The sequence below is a fragment of the Rhyacophila brunnea genome, unplaced genomic scaffold, assembly GCF_057557595.1.
Source record: "Rhyacophila brunnea isolate RB1 unplaced genomic scaffold, BYU_Rbru_1.0 scaffold_2, whole genome shotgun sequence".
Taxonomy (NCBI): Eukaryota; Metazoa; Arthropoda; class Insecta; order Trichoptera; family Rhyacophilidae; genus Rhyacophila; species Rhyacophila brunnea.
In genome coordinates, this window is record NW_028232859.1 from 5,151,774 (window position 1) to 5,174,113 (window position 22,340).

At 34.4% G+C, this 22,340-nt stretch overlaps 1 protein-coding gene across 3 annotated transcripts in view; it reads right to left on the reverse strand.

Moving 5' to 3' along the window:
• raw (NDT-like domain-containing protein raw) overlaps positions 1 to 22,340 on the reverse strand; it is a 202,239-nt gene that overhangs the window by 42,722 nt on the left and 137,177 nt on the right. Inside the window, exon 1 of one of the 3 annotated variants that reach the window (XM_085947050.1) lies at positions 10,571 to 10,768. The exons of the other annotated variants lie outside the window; for them this stretch is intronic. Coding sequence (XP_085803176.1) covers positions 10,571 to 10,677 — 107 coding nt within the window. The 5' untranslated portion in view covers positions 10,678 to 10,768. Of the gene's footprint in view, positions 1 to 10,570; positions 10,769 to 22,340 lie in introns of those variants that run through there. 3 annotated transcript variants of the gene reach the window in all.

A 22,340-nucleotide genomic window follows, 5' to 3' on the forward strand; every position in this document is an offset into this window, starting at 1 on the left:
CCAGGTACTTACGTAAATTTAAATGGAGGGTTATTTTCCAGAAGCTACTAGAAACTTTTCGATATCCATCAATATTCGCGCGCGTTGAACATTCACAATGTCTAAATAAAACATGATTCATTATCATATCCCTTTCGTCAATCATTTTCGACTGTCTTTGTTCTTTTAAATAAGTATACACAGTGTGAATCAATCAAAATATTTGCACAATAACGTGACATGTTGCGAAATATTTCGAATAACTAATAGAAAACTTTTAATACTATTATCAATAACATAACTATCTTTAAATTCTAATTGGTTTAAGTTTTGTTAACGTTATTGGTGGCAACACCTGAACAGCATTCCCGCGCAAATTTACGTCAAAACTGAGCAGCTGTCATACCTAGTAGGCGGTGTTCGGATATCTTCGTACGTTCTCGGTAATCTTCGCTTGGATCGGGACGACGGAAAACAGGATTTATCCCACTTTACTCACGATCGCTCCCGATCCTTATAGATTTTGACAGTCGTGGCAGACGATCTCGCCAAACGCAATATGCCAATGTAATTTGAGCTTTAGGAAACACAATTTTACTAGGTACAAACTAGCATTAGAGCTCGATTGGTTGGGCGCCATACTTCGACCTCTAGTATTGTAGGCACATACGCCAAATAAAATCCGAATGCATAGCAGATTATAAGCATCCAATAGTAGAGGAAATCTATTATTCTTTCGTTTCAGCGAGTAGTAAAATCATACAAATAAAAATATATAAACTATTGCAATAAAGCCATAAAATAATGATTTGAAATCATAAATTTGTAAAATCGTGACCAAAATCAAAATATTCCAAAAACTTCTGAGACGAAAACATATCGATAAATTTCCAGTATCTGCATGTTAGTTTCAGTAATGTTACTACTAGCAATCGTTATACCTAATTATTATAGTTTCCACCAGGTAAGTCCCCGGCAGTGTTGCCATGACTACTGAAATTTCAGTAGATCTACTGAAATTTTTGTCAAGAAAAGAAGAAATTATGATATTTGTGATGAATAAAAGTCACTTTTTACATGATTTTTTAAAAGACACTTGTGAGATTATGTCAATATGCACGCTTTCACCAAACACAATCGTTGAATTTCATACATTTTTGTCAATCTACTGATATTTTGAAGAAAAGATCAAAAAATCAACTGAACTTTGAAAATTTTAGTTGGCAACACTGGTCCCCGGTTACTTCTGTAGTTAATCATGTACCTATCCAGTAAGTAGTGTTGTGTCCGCCGGATATTATCCGAAGAGTTGTCTAATTTAAAATGATAGTGAGTGGATTGGAAATACCTAATGAATATTATGACATTCGATATTTGAATAAGGTACTTACGTATCGAGATCAGTCCCAGAAACGGCCACCACAAGTAGATTTGAAATCAGAACCAATCGTAATATCTTTTTATCGCGCATTGTTTCACTCTTCTATAAAACACTTTTTATCATCTGAGTTTTGTCAACATAAAACATATCTATAGCCACGATGATTATTATTAATACCCTATATACTATATGCGATTAGTGGGTTACAAAAATAAAAGCTGACAACGGAAATGATAGTCATATACAGAAAACAAATAAATTTTATCGTAGCTCAGTGTTTAAAACAAAGTCAGGAATACTGTGTCGTCCGCTATTACACAGGTACACAATTACTATGTCGTGACTTAGGACATTTTCGGGCATGTAAAACAGGTGAGAAGATTAGTGGCCAACGGTGACTTGCGTGTAAAAATTCAAAATATTATATCTACACCTGCCTACGATTCGCTACATATCAACTAGTGCGAGTATTGTAACCTATTTTAATCTTAGGGCAGGGATGGCGAACATATGGCACGCGAGATGATTTTGCATGGCACGCCAATGTATTATTTTGAAGAGAAAAAATGACCTGTTAAAAAAAATACAAAAGAATTTTACAGATAATTTAAAAATAATGACTACATAGCCATGCATGCGTGTTTTCTTCGGTTTTTAATATTATTTTTACGAATAATACTTACCTATCGATGTGCAAACAGAAACAACGAAATGCGTAAATGACAGATCGCATTGTATAAAAAATAGCATGTAAATACTACAAATGTAAATATATAATTTTATGGGTCGGTCCTTAGGTTCTGTGCGTCACACATAATATTATCACACTGTCCTCATCAGGCGGCGGAAGAAGCCGTCTCGTGAACCTCTGATTTTGATCGACTTACAATGCTTGAGACCAATCAGGCAATTAAAAATTAAAATATTCAATCAAAAAATCTGATGTAATTTATCGACAGTCGTTTAAATACAAACAGCTGATTTGCCCCAAACATTATCGCTAAAATGGAAGAATATAAAATGCTTCCACGATCTCTTTGAACATGGAAAAAATTATTCAAAGAATAAAAGATATAAAAAGGCTAGAAACACGGCGAAAGTCTTAGGGGGATATTACTATTGTATATACCAAAGACAACAAAGCACAGTCTCAAACAATACAAATGATATTATAGAACCTTTAGAAGAGGTGTAGTTAAGTCAAATTTACGGTAGAAATACGTCAATAGTAATTTATAGAATATTTATTTATGGTGGTGCTCTGCGTCTGTCTATCTACACCTACAGCATCTAAGGACCGCGCGCTACTGAGCAAGATAAATGTATACAAAATGAAAATAGCAAAATCAATTAGACACCGCACGTAGGTACATATCGTCCAGGTTCCCCGTTACAAATTAACGTTGTATCTATGCCGGTAGGTACCTTCATAACCACTTTCGTTTCAAACGAAAACGGAAACGTGGACCAACACATACATGCACGTACATATCGTCCGGGTTCCCGGTAACAAATTAACATTGTATACGTATATTATATTTTGTAATAGTTGTATTAATAAAATAAAATGTATTTTTTTTTTTAAATTTATAACATTGTTCAATAATAACGATCACGCGAATATCTAACTAAGCCTAACTTTCAAAACGCTTTATTGTTTTATTAATAGGTCACGTAAAAACCTTGAATATTTATATTTTTTTGCCAATTACAAAAAGTCGTACTTTTTACGTAAACTTGTGTAAATTCCAGCTGAACCCTGGTATTGGAGTCGCTAAACAAGGAAAGAGAAAAGCTATTCATAAAATAAACAAACGGTTAGGTACTTACTGAAAATCATTTCTAACTGAAAAGTTATTTAAACTTCTTTTTCTAGAAGTGAATGGATAGTCCTATCTAGGTATACCTATACGATACCGTATACAAGAATTACCTTATTATAATAAGTCGGTGTGTTCGGAATAATCATTAAGTTTTTTTACATTCATAATATATACATATAATTAAGACACTGTCGAAACGGCCACGTTACAAGCCCAATTAATTCTGTATGTGAGTCATGCAATTTGCCAAATCTGCTGCCAATTTATGCGGAGATTTCGTCAATGCGAATAGTAGAATAATTATTTAAAACAACGGTCGTTGGATGACAAACGGTCATCCGTTCGGGGAATGGACCGCGGAATCCCGCGGATGTTTCGGGAATTTCGCACATTTCCCGATTAATTATGACTGTCCAACATCTGTATCTAAATTCCATTTGTTTCCTAAAATAATTGAAACGGATACGGCATAGTTCATAAACCCTACGTAAGGTTGTAGTAATAACTAAACAATACTAAATACTAGTAGAGAAGGGTGGAGGTGGGCTGTGAAAATCCGCAATAAATAGTTCACAGATTAAACTTTGTTTTTATTGCATAAGACTACAATTTACAGATGATGTTGGTTAGTGTAAAAAAAACAATTAAACCCTGCTTATAAAAAACTACAATAGCTTGGTATATATTGGGTGATAGGTACTACAAAATTGTGCACACTTTTTCATTCATACTTATTTGTTTTCGTTGGATTAAGAATACATAATATTGCACGTCATATTGTTGGTTATTTTTTTTAAATTCATTCGCTGCCGAAACCAAACTATTAAAGATAAAACATATTATTCTATCTATAAATATCCAAAAGTATGTATGATTTAATTGCATAATTTTAGTTATTTTATAGATAGACAGTATTTTTTACTATTATCTATTACGGCTTGGTTTCGCAGGGTTTAATTGAAATTTAAAAATTTACCGACACTCTCTGTAACTCGTAGTCTTATTTCAATGAAAACAAATACGTATACCTGACAAAGTTTGATGTGCACAATTTATGGAGGATCTTAACAGCCTACCTCCACCCTTCGCCACTGCTAAATACAATATGCTTGGGAGTCGAGGAGAAAAAAAGAAACTACTGGGCAAGTAAGTAACACCAACATAAAATACCGTTTAAATATCTATGATAATATAATATATATTTGATGGCCCAAACATTGTCACCTAATCTTTACCCCGGCGGCTTTATAAAACTCGTAACTAAAATCCCTTGGAAAATCGTCAATCTATCTTTCTATTTCAGTTTAAGTCCTCGCCCTGTGTATGCACTGGTGTACACTAGGCGGGAAGAATTTGGTAAATTGAAACAAGTATGCGAGGTGACGAATGGAGTCAATAGATTAAGAAAATATTTAAATTGTTTAATTATGTTTTCAAATAATATGGTATGTACATAGCACGTAAGTTTTAAATAAAGAAATATCTTATTAATAATTATGTATACTCGTATGTGAGGAAGATGTAAAATTGATATACTATAAAGGAGATGAATGCCGGAGAGAATGAGAACTACGATAAATAAATATAAGCATTCATTAAAAATGTAATAACATGTATAGCAAAATTACCGAAGAGGGTTACTATTAAACTCAGTAGTTTTGTTTTGTATAATTAAATTCAGTAGCTGCATTTTATAATTTAAAATAAATAACGTGTTTAAATAAAATCTGTAAATTTAAAATAATACACGCACTGCACTGCGTATTCTGTCAATCACTCGATATGCGTGAATCGGGACTATTTTGATAGTGTGTGTGCACCGCTCACACCGATTCGAAACAAAGAAAGAAAATTTTTCGGCGGGAGATCCCTATATAAATTTTTTCTTCGCAATGTTTTTATAATTTGGAAATTGAAATAACTTCTTAAATACTTAACTTCCTGCGTAGCTTTCTTCCGTAATTATGTTTTAAATAATTTTACCTAGTTGTTTATAGATTAGAATAAGAGTTTATAACAAATTAAATGTTAAGGAATAATACGCGCGATCGCAATGCTAATTAGGTGGTGCCTCTGAAGGGGGACAGGCTTTAAAAAATAGGTCCTCTCCCGAAATAGAAGTAGTGTGATCAGTTCGATTCTGTCCTTCTAATAAGATAGTAATGTAGTTCGATTCGGCTCCTCTAGGAATATAGTATAAAACCCACGCTCCTTTATGGCGTGCAAGTTAATAACTAAATAAATAAAAATTATCAATTGAATATCAAAAAATAAGTTCCTAAATAAATAATCCGTTTTATATAGAGTTAATAAAAAATTAAATGTAGTAACCCTGTAATGTTTGAAATGATAAAAAAACCGTGTTTATAAGAAAATAAATAAATAAACAAATTTTTAATACTTTCTTCGAGACTTTAATTTACATTATATCCATTTACTATAAACTATAAACATTTAATAACCACCCTATGGTACGTGCACTAACAAGTAAGCTAGCCAGATTTGTATCGTGCTATTTAGGGTGTGTTATAACTTATAAGTATACTTTAAAGTTTAAACAAGGATAATTGCAAAAAAATAATTAAGTCGAAATACGTTAATTAAATTAAATTGGGAAAGCGTGTATAATTTCGCGAAATTTGTGCGCTTTGCAGATGATTCAGAAATATTTGAAATTTAAACCGTGCATGTGTATCATCGAAACGTTAACAGATTTAGTTTTCCGGTATGTACATACACAAAACAGCGCAGTTTACTAGTGAAACAAATAAATACAGTACACACTAATTTATTTTGTTATTATAATATTGACTAGTGGTATTAGCGAACAATGGCTGAGGCAATTAAACATATCTAAGAGTGAATCTTGCGCCTTGTAAAAACCATCATTAGCACAAATTCATTATGTAGATATCATCAGCTGTCATTCATACCAGTCAAGATGGAAACTAATCAACAACCCAAGTACACGAACTTGTGAATCTCAACCTCATAAATCATAACAAAAATGTCCGCCAATGCTCAACAATTCTTTTGCGAATAATGTACATAAAACCTTTTGGTATTTAAACCCGGACTGCGGATTCGTTTACACATTAAAAAACCTACTCAGTCTAAGGATTTGACTTGTCCATGTGCATTAGTTGAAAAAATCATAATCACACCACAAGCCCTGATTTATGTAAATTCTTCAGGCATTTAAATTGATGTAGAATCCTACTAGATACCTAGAGAATTCAGATATTATCTAAAAACTCCCAGTATTAGACAGTAAAAAAATGATGTACCTGGCCGTATTATATTTAAACAATGTGTGGCGAGTAAGGAAATTTTTATTTCAACGTTGAAAACATTAGAACATTGCAACACCAAGCGACACGTAAATTGTACTAAAATTTTGGTCCGCGTACTACGTACGATATTAGAAAGGTATAGTACGCCTAAAATACTATAATTTGAATATCGGAAAAAAATACTCAAAAAGTACTAAAATTTTGATATGAAAATTTGGGGAATCAAGAAAAAAAAGAGGCAAAAAAGTCTTTGAAATGAAATTTATTAAATTCGCTGGTGCATTTTTGGTGAAACTAAATAAAAAAGGCTTCAGAATTTCTCAAATTCTCCGTTATTTTTTTGTTAAAAAACAAAAATCTTGTACATTTACAATAGATGACAAGGTACTATAATTTTTGCGGAAATATAATTTCGACACTATACTGATAATATATTACTAATATTATCCTTACACTAGTTATATTCAATTACCATTATATTTTGTAGGTGTCTTTAATTCGTACGTTTTTTTGATTATTTACAATTTAATACAGTAGTTCAATTAATAAAAAAAATATGTTCACAACACCCTTGGGCAGGGTGTTGTGAACAACCTTTTTACGCACGCGTGCCGAAATTTCCCAAATAATATTTTTCGACTGTCTGACGTGCCAAGCAGTTTTTTTATGGCAATTTTTTTTTTAAATTTTCTAAAAAATAGTTTTTTAGAGTTCTATTAAAAAGGTTTAAAAATTGCAATTAAGTTATTGATATTATATCTTTCGCAGTATTTCTAGCCGAAGGCATATTTTTTATTCTTTGAATATTTTTTCCTTGTTTTCAAATCACTCAAAGAGATCGTTTAAGAATTTAAACCACCCTTCTTTCATATTATATTCTCCATGACGGAGCGGTTTTCCATTTTTAGAGATTATGTTTGAGGTTAAAATAACGAGCAGTTATTATAATTAAGTGACCGCCGATAATTAATTTCGTAAGGTTTAGTGATATATTTATATACATATTTTTATGTTTAATTGCCCGATCCTAAGAATCGACCGACATATGCAATCGTATATTTACATTAAACGTAATGATTATTCTTTAAAATAATTTGCCTGCAATTCTTTATACAATGCGATTTGTCATTATTTATGGATGTATTTCGTCGTTTCCGTTTCCGCCTAGATTGGTACTTACCTAAACTTAATATGAAAATCCGAAGAAAATACGCATGGCTATGTCGTCTTTTAATATTATATTTAAGTAAGTACTTACTTCACTATATAATATATAGTGAATAATATTCGTAAAACTTTTTTATAAAAAAAATATTTAAAATTAAAAAAAAAATTGTAACATTTATTTTCTCTTCAACTTGAAACATTTGCGTGCCATGCAAAATTATCTTATTATGTAGGTAACCTTAAATTTTTGTTCAAGATTTTCATCGAACGCAAATTTTAAATTTAATTAATTGTAAGTTTATCATTGAAATAAATATTTATTTTTTTGTTTTTAATGTCTTTGGATACATAGTATTTAATTAAAACACTGTAAAATGTAAATTATCAGAAAAAATATTAAATTATATCTTTCGTCTATTGCCGCTAGATGCCTCGAGTAAATCCACAGTAGTGTAGCACTCCCCCTTAACACAGTCACTGATGACCAGTTAATTACCACAACTCGGTCAGTGCTCAAGACACGCCTGGCGTGTAGAAATTAGCATGATAATTAAATGTGGTAATTAACTGGTCAGCAGTAAATGTATATGTATATAATGGCCGCACGCCAGGCGTGTTTTGAGCACTGTCTGTTAAAACATAAGCGCTTTTCCCTACAATTTTAAAATGTCAAGAACTTAATAATTATGCAGCAGTGAAATGTTATGATTATAATAATATGTAATATTATTTTGCTTGTTAAAGACTTCTTGTACTAAGTCGACGACATGATACAATAGTAATTTAAATTGTAATAGTAATTAAAGTAAAAATTTGATTCAAAACAATGTGAAAATACATTTCATAGCTCTATCTTTTAATTCGTAAAAATAGTCGTTTAATCTATCAATTTCTATTATATTATGATCAATCGATATGCGTTCTGATTTTAAAAGCATAACATCAAATAGTGCATATTTTATGATATCTTATTTTTTTTTAAATTGGATAAAAAAAACAATAGTTCAGCTAAAGACGTGTTTCCGGGACCACAGTGCGCCGTGACTCCTACTCCTATAACTAGAATGCCATTCGTTCGCGGTCGCCCGATCAGCGCGGATGCACTATGATGCGGCAAAATAAAATGCAACTCGAAATCACCGCGCGATAATCTTGTATCTACTACGCGCCGAAAACAACCTGCACGAAAATTATCTTTCCGTGGGAAAAAAACACAATAATATTATGCCGTAAAAAATTCGCCTCATCGGCGGTTACTCGCGTGGAAATTATATTGCAACTAATAAATAATATCATTGGTATGACTTTTTAACAATATATACAAAAGTATATACGTCACATCTTTCATTAGGGCATTGCCAATACGTGGGCAGTAGCCGGAGTTGAGCTTGTGATTTCTGTAAGGAATTTATTTGATTTTTCGAAAAACTTCCTTACAGTAGGGATATATATATTTCATTGTTTTTTTTTATTTCTCTAGGTGTAGTCTGTATGGGCCACATTGAAATACGGTCACCGAAAACTAGATCGATGTATGTGCGAAAATTGCCTACCTTCTGAGTAGGGTTTGGCAAGACGCTACCCGGAACACCCTGATAGAACTATCAAACTGTCGAACCCTGTTTATAAAATTTGGATCTACTTTATTTTGAATTTTGTATTACGACATAACTAAACGTAAGTAATAATTAAGTATTTGTTTTCATTGAACTAACACTACACATTGCAGATAGTGTAAGTTAATTTCTAAAATTAAGTTAAATCCTGTGCAAACAAGCCATGATAGATGATAATAGAAAAATATTCGCCCATCTATAAAATATTTTAAAATATGCCATAAAATCACATTACCCTAACAATACCGAAGAATATTTTTTTATCTATTATGGTTTGGCTAGGCAGGGCTTAATGAATTAAAAAAAACTAACCAACACCATCTGTAATAATAAATGTAAGTTTTCTTATTTCTTAATTCAACTAAAACAAATAAGCATGACTGAAAAAATGTGCATTATTATTGTCGAATCGCCGATAGCATAACCTATACCTAAACTCATGGCCCCCACATCCTGGAGCGGGCCCCCAGGCTAGAATCTTTGGCGGGGCCCCTATATATCGTTATGCATAACGGCAGTGTGACGCGTACAGTAGCGTTTTCCAAATGGTTTACGCTGTAAAATTAACATTATTTAGTGTTTTTTGGAATATTTTAATACATCCATTTGAATTATGGAGTTGTCGGGTATCGATACACAATACAAAATTGCATTGGTCAATGACATAAATTTAAATAATAACATTATTGAAGGAAAGTAGCGCCACAGGCGACTTTTTTACTATTAGAGCATATTTGTGATGTGTGTTTATCTCACTTATTTCGTCGACTTGCCACGCCGGGCCCCCAGGCTAGAGCCATGTCAGCCCCACTTGTGGGGGCCATGCCTATACTAGTATGGTTTAGTTTAGGCAGGGTTTAATTGAATTTTAAAAACTAACCACCACTTCAACCACAGCAATCTGTACATATCATCAGTTCAATGAAAATAAATAAGTATGGCTGACATATTAAAATTAGTGTGTAGTATTTATGTCGGATCTTGGCAGCCTACCTCCATATCTCGCCACTGGTAACGATTAAACCCCAGATAACGAGAAATAAAACGTAAAAAAATATTCTGAATGTGATTTCGCTTGAACACGCCTGCAAATTGCGCTGTACCATAAATTCTGAAACTGCTGGGTCGCCACCTTTAGTGGGTCACGATTAAATGAACAGAGTTCAAGTGAAATGTGACAAGATTATCTCTCCAGCACGTTCAATTGAATATATACTTAATATTATTATTATGATAATAATAATGAGAGAATCAACAAAATTAGAAGTTTTTTAAAATATTTTACATAAATAAAATAAAAATACAGAATACCTACAACTTACACCGCTCAAAATGGACCGGAACGCACCGGGGCGCAGCAGCTCCTGTTCGTGAGATTCTCGAGACTTCAGCTCCGTGTCTTGGGAAAAGTTAAACATGGAGCTCCGGTTTGAGAAATATCATGAAAATCATTACCTACAATAATTTACATATATTTTTTTTAATAAACTTTAATAAAAAAAACTAGTCCTTTACACTTTAGACCTATAATTTAATTCCTATTACTTACTAACAATAATAAGATTTTGTGTTGTTATGTTAAAAAGCTTTATTACAAATGTACCACTTACATACTGCAAAGGAAGGAATAGTAATACCTAATACAATTAGATTTTAACATCATATTTCTAAAAACAATAGTTTTTTTCGCCTGCGGCGCTGAAAAACATTGCCTGCCGGTATATACAGCAGTAGTGCGTATCGGGTATTTAAAGACTGTTATTGCATTAAATGCAAAACAAATTTTGTTCGTCTAAGGTAGGTAAATGGGTAGGGTATAATAATATACCAAAAAAATTCGCACATTTTGATATTTTTGGAAAATTAACAAGCGCTCCCGACGCCGACGCAAGAAGACTGACGAGCAACAGGAATTCTTGAAGATCTCGCATGTCAGCGTCGGTTTTAAGGGCGTGTAGGCCTGAGACGCCGGCAGGTTAGGAGGTCCACTTTTCATATTATGCGGTTAACCCCTATTGAGAGTCAAAAATAGCAATAGTTACGTTGTCACAAGGAAAGCAATACTTATCTGAAAAAAAAATCTCGAGAAGAGAAGTTTTCTTATTATTTCTCAAGAATTCTCGAGATGAGAATCTCGATCACAACCTCTAGTCATTATAACACTGGAATAAACCCGCGTGATCGACGATGGTTAAGCGTGAGCGCCGCACCTCACCTTTCCGCCGCTGCTATCTGACGTCTTTACCTGCTCGTGATGAATTATTACAAGTGAATTTTAGACTACAGAAATACGGCAACAAACGTGAAAACAGCATTTTCAGTCGGACGGATTTCCATTCAAGAGATATAGGTTAGCTACATATATCTAGGTGCGCCATTACTTTAAAATAAATAGTATGTACACACGCCAATGTGTCGGAACTGGACCGAACATATGGGGTAGTTATTATTCCTATAACAGATTGTGTAAGTACGAGGAATATTTGTTAGCCAAACGCCCAATACATTGCCCAACGGTTTGGAACTGTCAACTTGAATGGTTCTGAACAAAATTGAAAGAACGGACAGATACGGATACTATATTCATATACATATTGTATTCTCAGGAGCAATTAGTAAGAAATATCAAATAATAATCGAAAAGAGGAACAATTTAGCAAAATGAAATCAGAAAAACATGTTTAAAGTCCGGTTTGCGCGCAGACAGACATGACATCATCGTCTTCGAGGAGGAGGACGTGGTGACGTCAGAAATTGATATCAAGCAGAAAGAAAAATGTGCTTGGAATAATAGATACGTGCGAACACGTGGTTGCGAAACAAGACACGTGGACGGATGCCGTCATTTAATAATGGTCTAAGGAAATTAAGTGACAGTGTTCACCTTCACGGTTGAAAAAAATATTGAATCGATTAACATCAGTTGTAAATAATAATATTCTAAGGAATACCTATTCTAAGACAAATTAAAATGATTCCAATATTACAAAAGAGAACGAGGAACTGGAAGAAATAAAAGCCCGAACAACCGCTGCAAATAAATCGTACTTCTCATTGCTGCCCATATTCAAATCCAGAAATGTCCACAGAAAAACTAAGACGCGGCTCTATAAAACCGTCATACGCACAGTCGTTGCATACGGGTGCGAGTCATGGACGCTAAATGTGAGAGCAGCTGAAATGGTGGATTGCTTTGAGAGAAAGATCCTTAGGCGGATATACGGACCCATGAATGATGGTGGGGAGTGGAGAATTAGGTACAACACGGAACTATACCGCTTATACCAAGATACAAAACTCTCCAACTTCATAAAACTCCAGAGGCTAAACTGGGCAGGCCATGTCCAGCGTATGCCTGAGTCAGGATACCGAAAAAGATCCTCGAAAGAAACCCAGGGGGGAAAAGGCCAGTGGGAAAGCCACGCACACGATGGGGTGATAGTGTTGCAAAGGATGCCAACCAGCTGCTAAAGGTCGGGAACTGGAAAGGACGTGCGGAGGACCGTTCCGGCTGGAGGACAGCGGTGGAGGAGGCCAGGGCTCGACTTGAGCTGTAGCGCCATCGAAGAAGAAGAAGAAGAATGATAGCTGATAGACGTTCTGTAAAATCGATATCGATATTTAAAAAAAAACAACTTATGAAAAATAATTGTCTTTTTTATTTTGGTAGGTATACTCAATGATGTCATTGGGTATACTTATGTAATTTAATAATTTTATGACTGGTTTGAACTATTTAGGGATGCCATTTAATTTCTCTGACAAATCGATTGTAACATTTGCGTCGCTGCTTAAGATTATACTTTTCAACCAAAAGTTTGTAAAATTTAGTTCGACTGATTAAATTAAGTAATACCGAAACCCTCCCTACCTACCGTCTCGTCGTTTATCATACGAATAAAGGCTTCTTGCTTGTTGTTTACGTTTTTTATCGCCGTGGTACAACATTCACGGATTCACGTTTATCTACCTTCGCATACAGAAATACACCATGATGTCATCGCGAGAGAGCGAGACACGCTCATACGGGAATAACTCTCTCTCCCTCTACCGACCTCGTGAGTCCACTCCTTTCGAAGCGATAAGGTTTAGAAAGTGAAACGGCGATATGTAAACAATTGGGCATCTCTTTCGCACAACCACACCGTTCGAAGATTCGAGTGATTGAGTATACAATAGATTAGTATTTTTTATTCTAGTTTTTTTTGTATAAGCCGTACCAAGTACTTTGTAGTATTTTGACCTCGCACCAATATGCTATATTATGCAAGATATCGAAGATATTTGAGGATAATTAACGTCAGTTCAATAACATCCTTAATAATAATAACTGAATATAAAACAATGAATGCCTACAAAATATTTTAATATACTTACCTATTATAATACTTAGATATTATTATGAAAACTACATAGATAAAAATTAACAGGCAAAATACGGTAGGTACCCAATCCACATATTACGCATCTTGTGTACTACACTAATAGGCGAACAACATCTTCTTGGCTACGTGTTAAAACTGTGAACTAACAAGCTCCTCCCATTTAGTCGACAACAGCGCCTTCCGGCTTTTGCCTAAACCTTCTTCTTGGAGAGTAGGGTTGGGTTGCGGGATACTCGTCGGAGCTTAACCGGATTTTTAGAACAAAACTAACCAATAAACGTAAATTCTCTAATTTCACGGGGTAGAAGCTCTAGACTTTCATTCTGAACTCAATTCATTAAAGGTAGGTTAGGTACCTACGTACCTAAACGACACAAATTTTCTGTGGTTTACAAAAAATGCTAGAAAATACAATAAATTTGTTGAAATTTACGTCCAATATTATTCACTATTTTTACTAGATATTTATTTACGAAATATTTATTAAACCGTACCTACTAGTGAAAACATTATTACAATGAATGGAATACTATGAAAATTAAATTGAAAAGCATACCCACGTGTCTCTTTCCTTCTCTGATGATTTATAAGATTTTCACGACTGCAGGAAGGAGATAACAATCAGTTAAAAAGATGACAGACTGACATTTCAATCAAACAATAAATTTTATTTTTTAAATCTTTTTTTGTTTCAGCTGATAGTGTCGTCTCACTTTCTCCGCGCTGAAATTTACTTAGCTTCGAACGGAGCCAACTAAATTTCATGAGAGGTGATCGCTGTCCAAATTGTCATATCATATGAAAAATATTTTTTTTTTCATTTAGGATTAACGGTGCCGTATTCAAAAATATAAAGTAAAAACAACAAAGAAATAGTATTAAAATAGTATAAAGAACAAATAAATATATGCAGTATTATAAAAACAATATAAATAGGTAATAGCAAATTATAACGTAGATAAATTTAATGGAGTACACCGATAGAGCCAAGTGGACGAATTTATAAAACAACGCCCACCTAGATGTATTATATAAACCTAGTAGATGAATTATATAAACATCCGAAGCGATTTGGTTGAACAGAGTTAATGCCAGTCGGCATCACCAATGGCAGGTTAGTTCTGTAACATGGGAGAACAAACTGAGGTACTGTTCGGTTAAAGCGGATACAGCGGAAAACGCATTTTGAAAATAGCCGATAAACTGGATTATTTGTTAGGTTAACCTAACCAAACCTAACCTAACCTAACCCAATCTAACCTAACCTAAACTAACCCAAACTAACAAATAATCCAGTTTATCGGCTATTTTCAAAATGCGTTTTCCGCTGTATCCGCTTTAACCGAACAGTACCCAAACTGATGCTCCAGATTTCTAACATAGTTATCAGGGGCAGACAGATAAATACTACCAAGAATAGCATAATTCTTATTAACACCCCATATAAGTCGGAAAAAATAAACATAGATATCATCTAGTGTTGAAACTACAGTATGTAAGCATACCTAAGAGAAAGCCAGTCGAATCAAGCCACGGATAGTATCCATATAACCTCAAGTAAAGGGGTTTCAAAAAGTTATTTTGAACTCGCTCTATCATAAGGTCGTATTTCAACTGATGCGGGAACCTAACAATCGACCCACGCTCAAACCGGCAAACATTAGTGACATACTAATATAATATACACTTAGGTACCTATATACCTAAGTTACAAATTGCTCGTGATATATATATGCGATTTGGAAGTACTACTTACCGCTATAATTATAAATTGGTAATGCATGTGTGATATAATCTAATAAGGTAAATATAAATCATTGTCAAATTAAAGATACGTGGAATCCGTGGAATGTGATCAACTCTTGTAGATAATCCTATACAAACTAATGTTTATGTAAAGTGGACACTGAAAATAGGACGTCACCATTCGAAATACAATATCGAAATTTGCTTCTCTTTGTAAATAAAATTTCAATCAAGTTTGGTAAAATAATAATGTAGTACAAAATAATAGATAATAGAAGTCATCATTCATCTATGTAAGTATTTACCAGTGCTCTTACATGCCTTTAGTATTTTTTTGAATTTAGTTGTATTCTAAAAATTTTTTTAATATAATAACAATTTTGATTATGTACAAAGTAGGTAATTCCGTAGGTTTTGAGGGTACATTAATGGAAAGGACCTCAGAGACGTATTTACAGAATTTTGGCACCTAGACAACGACATTAAAACGGAACAAGAACGGTTTGATTATAATATATCGATGTAGGTACATTATTAATAAATAAAAATTTTACTAGGTATATACTGGTACGTGTGCAGCTCCATCGAACTGTTTCACGATAGATGCAAGGATCGCCATGGTACTGATGGTGACCGACCACAGTCAGGCGATGGCACGATAAAAAGAAGAATCGGCTGAAGGTAGGTACTGACATGACCCCGAAATGTTGGTCTTCAGCTGACATTTCAGACGCAGCATTCGGCAACGCGACTATGCGGTCCGACCTCCTAGTCAACCCTTCCATTAAATAAGTACGTCGATCTCTTGGCAGTGCTGATGCAAATATATATGTAAAGTCCCACGGTTTACGCGGACGGATCACACGTTTCATCTGGGTGGGACGTGGATGAAAGAAAAACATAGGGGTACGTTGCTACACGTAAAAACGATTTAGTTAGTACTTTATTTAAATAAATTTTAATTTTAATAATTAAGACGGTACTTCAGTGAAACGGCAAATAATTTTCAACTATGGTGCGACGAAATTTTGGAGTCGGAGAGCAAACGTCGAGCTGTGAACACGTCTATTTTTCCGTGATGGCGACGGGGGTATTAATTCTTAAATCGTGTAAAGATGACTAAAAAACGTTACTCATTTACTCGAAAAAGAAAACATGTCAATGAATATATTATTATTGTTGCTAATAGAACAATAAACAGAACATTAAATAGACGTATGTTGGATTTATATGACAAATTATATTTCGTTCGGCATGGGTCATTTGTACAATCCGAGCATCGCCTAGCCACGATCTTTTTAGACCATGCCTCAACTGAGGTATAGCGAGTCATGTTTTTCGAACCGGGTTTCGCCTTTTGGCATCCTCTGGCACTGTGCCAGTGTGCATTTGGACATTGGTGAGTGCGCATAAAAATACATCGCTTTGATCCATCGTGCCTGCGATGATCATTGTAGAGACGTATAGCTCCTCGTACATTGCAATCTCTCCCTTCATCTGTAAATCCACATTGTCCACACATACCTCCCATACTATGGAAAACGATCATTTTCTTAAAATTATTATTTGAATATGACAACTTCTGGCTGAGGCGAATACAGTCATCCATCAAACAGGCGGGAGGTTAAATGGGGTTTCTGGCGACATTAATGCTCAAATAAATTTGCCTAAAATTTCAATAAAACTCAAATAAATCAGCACTAATGAAAAATAAAACGTGATAAATGTCCAGAGCAGTTTTGTTTGAGAACCGGTTGATCTTTAACATGGCCAAAAATTATCGAATGATTAATTCCTAAACTATCCACACAAAATATGAAAAACGTTTCCTTGAAATTGTTTTTAAACGAATTCACACTGTCACGTTTCCGCATACAATACAAAATGATACGCCCTATGAAATTGTGCTGAGATCGTCCCAAAAGGGTTGTATGAAAACATTTTTGTACCCATTACAGATGGCAGAAAAGCATCAAGAACGAATAACATTTTCATCGAGCAACATTTAAGGCCATGCATTAGTTGAGGCACGGTCTAAAAAGATCGTTGCTAGGCGATGCGCGGATTGCGGGTCGCGGGTGCAAATGACGCCTGTCAAACGAAATATTATTTGTCATATAAATCAAACATACGTCCATTTTATGTTCTGTTTGTTGTTCTATTAGTAACAATAATAATATATTCATTGACATGTTTTCTTTTTAAAGTAAATGGGTAACGTTTTTAGTCATCTTTACACGATTTTAGAATTAATTGACCCGTCACCATCACGCAGCAAAGTGACGTGCTTCTGGCTCGACATTCTCTCACTGAATGGCAGCGAGTCCAAAATTTCGTCGCGCGTACAGTTGAAAATTATTTGGCGTTTCACTGATGCGTCACCTTAAAAACACGTCCTATTTATTCGATTCATGTGTGTACATTTAAAAACAGTATTGTTCCCATTAGATTCAAATATATCACTGTCTTCAATTAGATTTGAATATCAAATAAATGACATGTGTTTTATAACTGCGAAAACTTTGCAAGTTTCATCAATATTAAACCCGTTTTTTTTTAATTTGACTAAGGTACAACGGAATAAACACAGAGGAAAAAACTATATTTTATGCTTATTCTTGTCATCATCAGCCTGGGTCGATCCACTGCTGGACGAATTCTCCATTCATCTCATTCCATAGTTATGTGCTACTTTACTACGTACGTCCACCGAACTTTACGAGCTCGTCTATTCAGCGGGTTTTAAAGCGTCCCTGTGGTAGTTTAAAATCCCTTGGGTACCACTGTATGACGGCATTTGTCCATTCGCCGAACGGCATTACAGCCCACAGAACAGATAAATAAATATAATTCCGATAGGTTATACCCCCAATACACTACATTTTGACGCAGAGTTTTGAATGTGTGAGTGAGTGTCCTACGAAAATAGAAGTGCAATAAATAGTAAGTATGTGTTGCAACCAGCAAACACATCCACCAACAGTATATGCACACTCACCAATGACAATGCACACTGACACAAAATATAGATAAAAGATAGTCCTTGTCACAGAACAGATTAATAATAAATCGAATTCAGATAGGCTATAATACACTACATTTTGAAGCAGGGTTTTAAATGTGTGAGGAACTAAATAATTATGCCATTAGACAATTATTATTGTAGATTCACATCTGACTATAATAATATGAGTAGCCATGATTTTTACACATTTACATAAATAAGATCTAATACCCCAGCAGAATAAACATGTATGACACATAATAAATCATTTCCGTGCAAACAATGCATCCCAAGTATAATATAAATACATATGCAAATACAAATAATATTAATTTCATGTTCAATTTGATCATAAGAAGAGATAAGATAATATAATTTGTTCAGAATAAACTGTATACAATGTGTGTATAAGTAGAAATACATTTATTTATTTCATTTAAATTGAGCAATACGCTTACATAATTATTATCTATTACTTAGGCCTTGTCCAGATGGCGCGATTTTACTCGCGCGTAAAAACTCGCGCGCATTCCAGGTGCATGTGACCCAATCTACTCGCAACGAGTCACCTCTCGCACGCGGTCGAGGTACAGATGATTTCATTGAGCCATCCACAATATGAACTCGCGTCATCTGGACAAGCTCAGAAGGTGTCCAAAATCGTTCGTTCCTAAACATTGCAGCGTAGATCACCCTGTCACTCGCGCCTTTAGCTGGTCCTACTCTGAGTGCTGCCAACGTTGCCAGATCATGCATGTTATCCAACATGCAAAATCCGCATCTGACGTTAAAATGAATCAGGAAAAAGCTAGATATTACAGAAATTTGCTTGTATGTAACAAACCTACGGTATTTATTATTTGCGAAACAATTAATTCTTCATAGATATATTTTGTTTTTGCAAAAAAGGTTCAAAATTATGATCACATCATATGTATCAAAATTGTTTTTCTTGTAAACTGTCCACATAATTAACGTATGTGACCAATTCCTTTTACGTTTGGGGGCTTAAAATAAAATACGATACGATAATGCCATTTAAAATAGATATCTACCCATGTCAATTGCCACACATTACATATTCTTTAGGATGTAGCAATAGGGATGAAGATCTTATAGTATGTGGTATTATGGAGTGTATGAAGAGTAACGTAGAACAACATTTAGAAGAAATATGGTGAAGTAAAATTCACCACACAAATACACAATAACTACATGATATATGTAATTATATAGTAGGTAAGTACTTTATCGATTAGATCTGGAGATGCTCGGCATCTATGGACGTAACGCCACTGGTAGGTTATATATTACAAATTATTTATGTTACATAACGAACAGTCTATTACACACTACATTTTGACGCAGGGTTTTGAATGTGTGAGTGTCCTACGAAAATCATTATAAACGTACAATAGTGTGTGTTGCAACCTTTAAATACACCAATATTGAATGAGCGTCAATGCATAAACCGAGAGCAGTTGTCAGAACGAAGGACAAGCGTATTCTTAATACGTGTTTAAGTTTATCCCATATTCATCCACACTTCAGTCGGTTGCCTGTTTCTCTGTCTATTATTATACAATATAGGTAATATTATATTCTGCTTCTTCTGTAGCAAGCTATTCATAGTTCATACTATCATACCCTCTAAATCTAATTTAAGTGCGGTGCTACAAAGTCTACAAAGATTTACTATAATATTATGTAGGTACACACGTATTATAAAGTACACGTCCTTCTCACGTACCCTACGAGAAAGAAACAAGTATCACCAACATCGCTAATTTAAATAGTACCTACCTACCTATGTGACCATCTACAACTCGAAACATTACGACCTGGTTTACACGGGACACCTGTGTGGCGCCACCGGCGTGGCGAGATTCCGCGTTTACATATAAATGAACGCGACACTCGTATGTTCCCGTCTGAATGCGCCTATTAAATTACGTGTAAATGCGGAATCTCGCCACACTGGTGTCCCGTGTGAAACGGGTCTAAAGGTGACTCAACGTATTTTTACTAAATATGGCAGTTTTCATTCATCATTAATGAATTTTTTTCCTAGAAGTATATGTAAAATTGTTCTTGTCAAATATGAGAAATGTTAGTTTATGAAAATATGAAACATTAAAAAAAACCGGAAACTGAATCAGTAAAATAAATGTATACGTTTAGTTGTAATCTAAAAGCGTCAGATAAATAGGATACATAATGAGTAGTAATGTGTAATACTAGTAAACCCAAATGTGTAATAATGAGTCGTTTAGGTACTTAGTCTGTTAAGATCCATACAATATAATATTAATATAGTATAAATAGACTATACAGTATACATCAAAGATTATCAACGAGGCCATTGGGCCACAGTCAGAGTAAAATATTAAAATTGCATGAAATCGATAAAAATTCAATAAAATAGTGTTCCGTTTTGGAAACAATACACAAGGACGAGAAGACAATATTTCAAAATAACAGATGATTTTCAAGCAAGTAAACATTTTACAAATATTTAATGAAATATCAAGGAATTTATACGCGATAAACAATTATGCAAGTTTAGTCTAATAACATGATAAGATATAAATGTCTCAGATTGGGTAATGGATCAACCAGAACTGAAATTAGTTTACAAGTAAATCCCAGTCTCTACCAAAGCTGCAAAATGATAGGTACTATAATTGTAAACAAAGCAAGATATTTTCTGGATAAGGAAGTGCATAGTGAAGTGTCACGTTTTTCCCCCGAGAATGATCCGCATTAATCGCTTACATAAGTATAGAAGTAGGTATCTAAGTACATATGTTTTTGAGCTTATTTTGCCTATCCCTTAGACAAGGCTTCACAAAAGTGCTCTCAAGCAGTACCTACCTACTCCACTATGGATAAAAGCAAAAATCACATGTTTTTATTTCAGTGTGTGTTTGAGAGTTATTTTCTATATGCCGTTATGGATACCTCGCATTAACTACTATGGTATCTTTGATGCCAAGTCGAAGGGTGATGTAAAGCCGCCTTGCAAAAACCGTAGAAAATTCTTTGTAGTGCAATGCGGCGAAGATTCTGGTGAATAGGACCCATAGGGTTGGGCAAATGGCTAGAAATCGTTACTTGTAAAAACCCTTTAATATAATACGAGGGTGGGTCAATAATTCCTTAGAAAAAAGCAGTAAAACAGGTTTTATTTTTGTATTTTTTTTTTATTTCTCAACATAATTTCCTTGGAGCTCAATACACTTGGTTAGACGTTTCTCAATTTATTTTAAACCGTCAAAAAAATAAGTTTTCGGAAGGTCCTCAAAATAAGCATTTGTCCGATCGATGACTTCTTCATTTGAAAAAAAACGTTGTCCACTTAGCCATTTTTTTTAAGTTTGGGAAAAGGAAAAAGTCACTGGGGGCTAAATCTGGCGAATACGGTGGGTGGTCGACCAATTCGAACTTCAATTCTTCAATTTTAGTCATTGATCGTAAACATGTGTGAACACGGGCATTGTCCTGATGAAAGAGGATTTTTTTCCTGTTTAAATGAGGCCGTTTTTCTTCAATTTCGTTTTTTAGCTGGTCCAATAAAGATGCATAATAATCCCCTGTTATTGTTTTTCCTTTTTCCAAATAGTCAACTAAAATAATTTCACGTGCATCCCAAAATACAGTAGCCATAACCTTACCAGCTGATTTTACGGTTTTCGCCTTCTTTGGACATGGTTTGCCTTCGCAATCCACTGCTTTGACTGTTCTTTCGTCTCGGGAGTATAGTGGTGTGTATCCATGTTTCATCTACAGTCACAAAGCGACGAAAAAATTCATCCGGATTGCGTTGCATGAGCGACAACAGGGCTTTAGAGGCCACCACCCTACTGCGTTTATTGTCGACTGTGAGCAAACGCGGCACCCATCTTGCAGAAATATTTTTCATGCCCAATTTGTCATGTAAAATAGA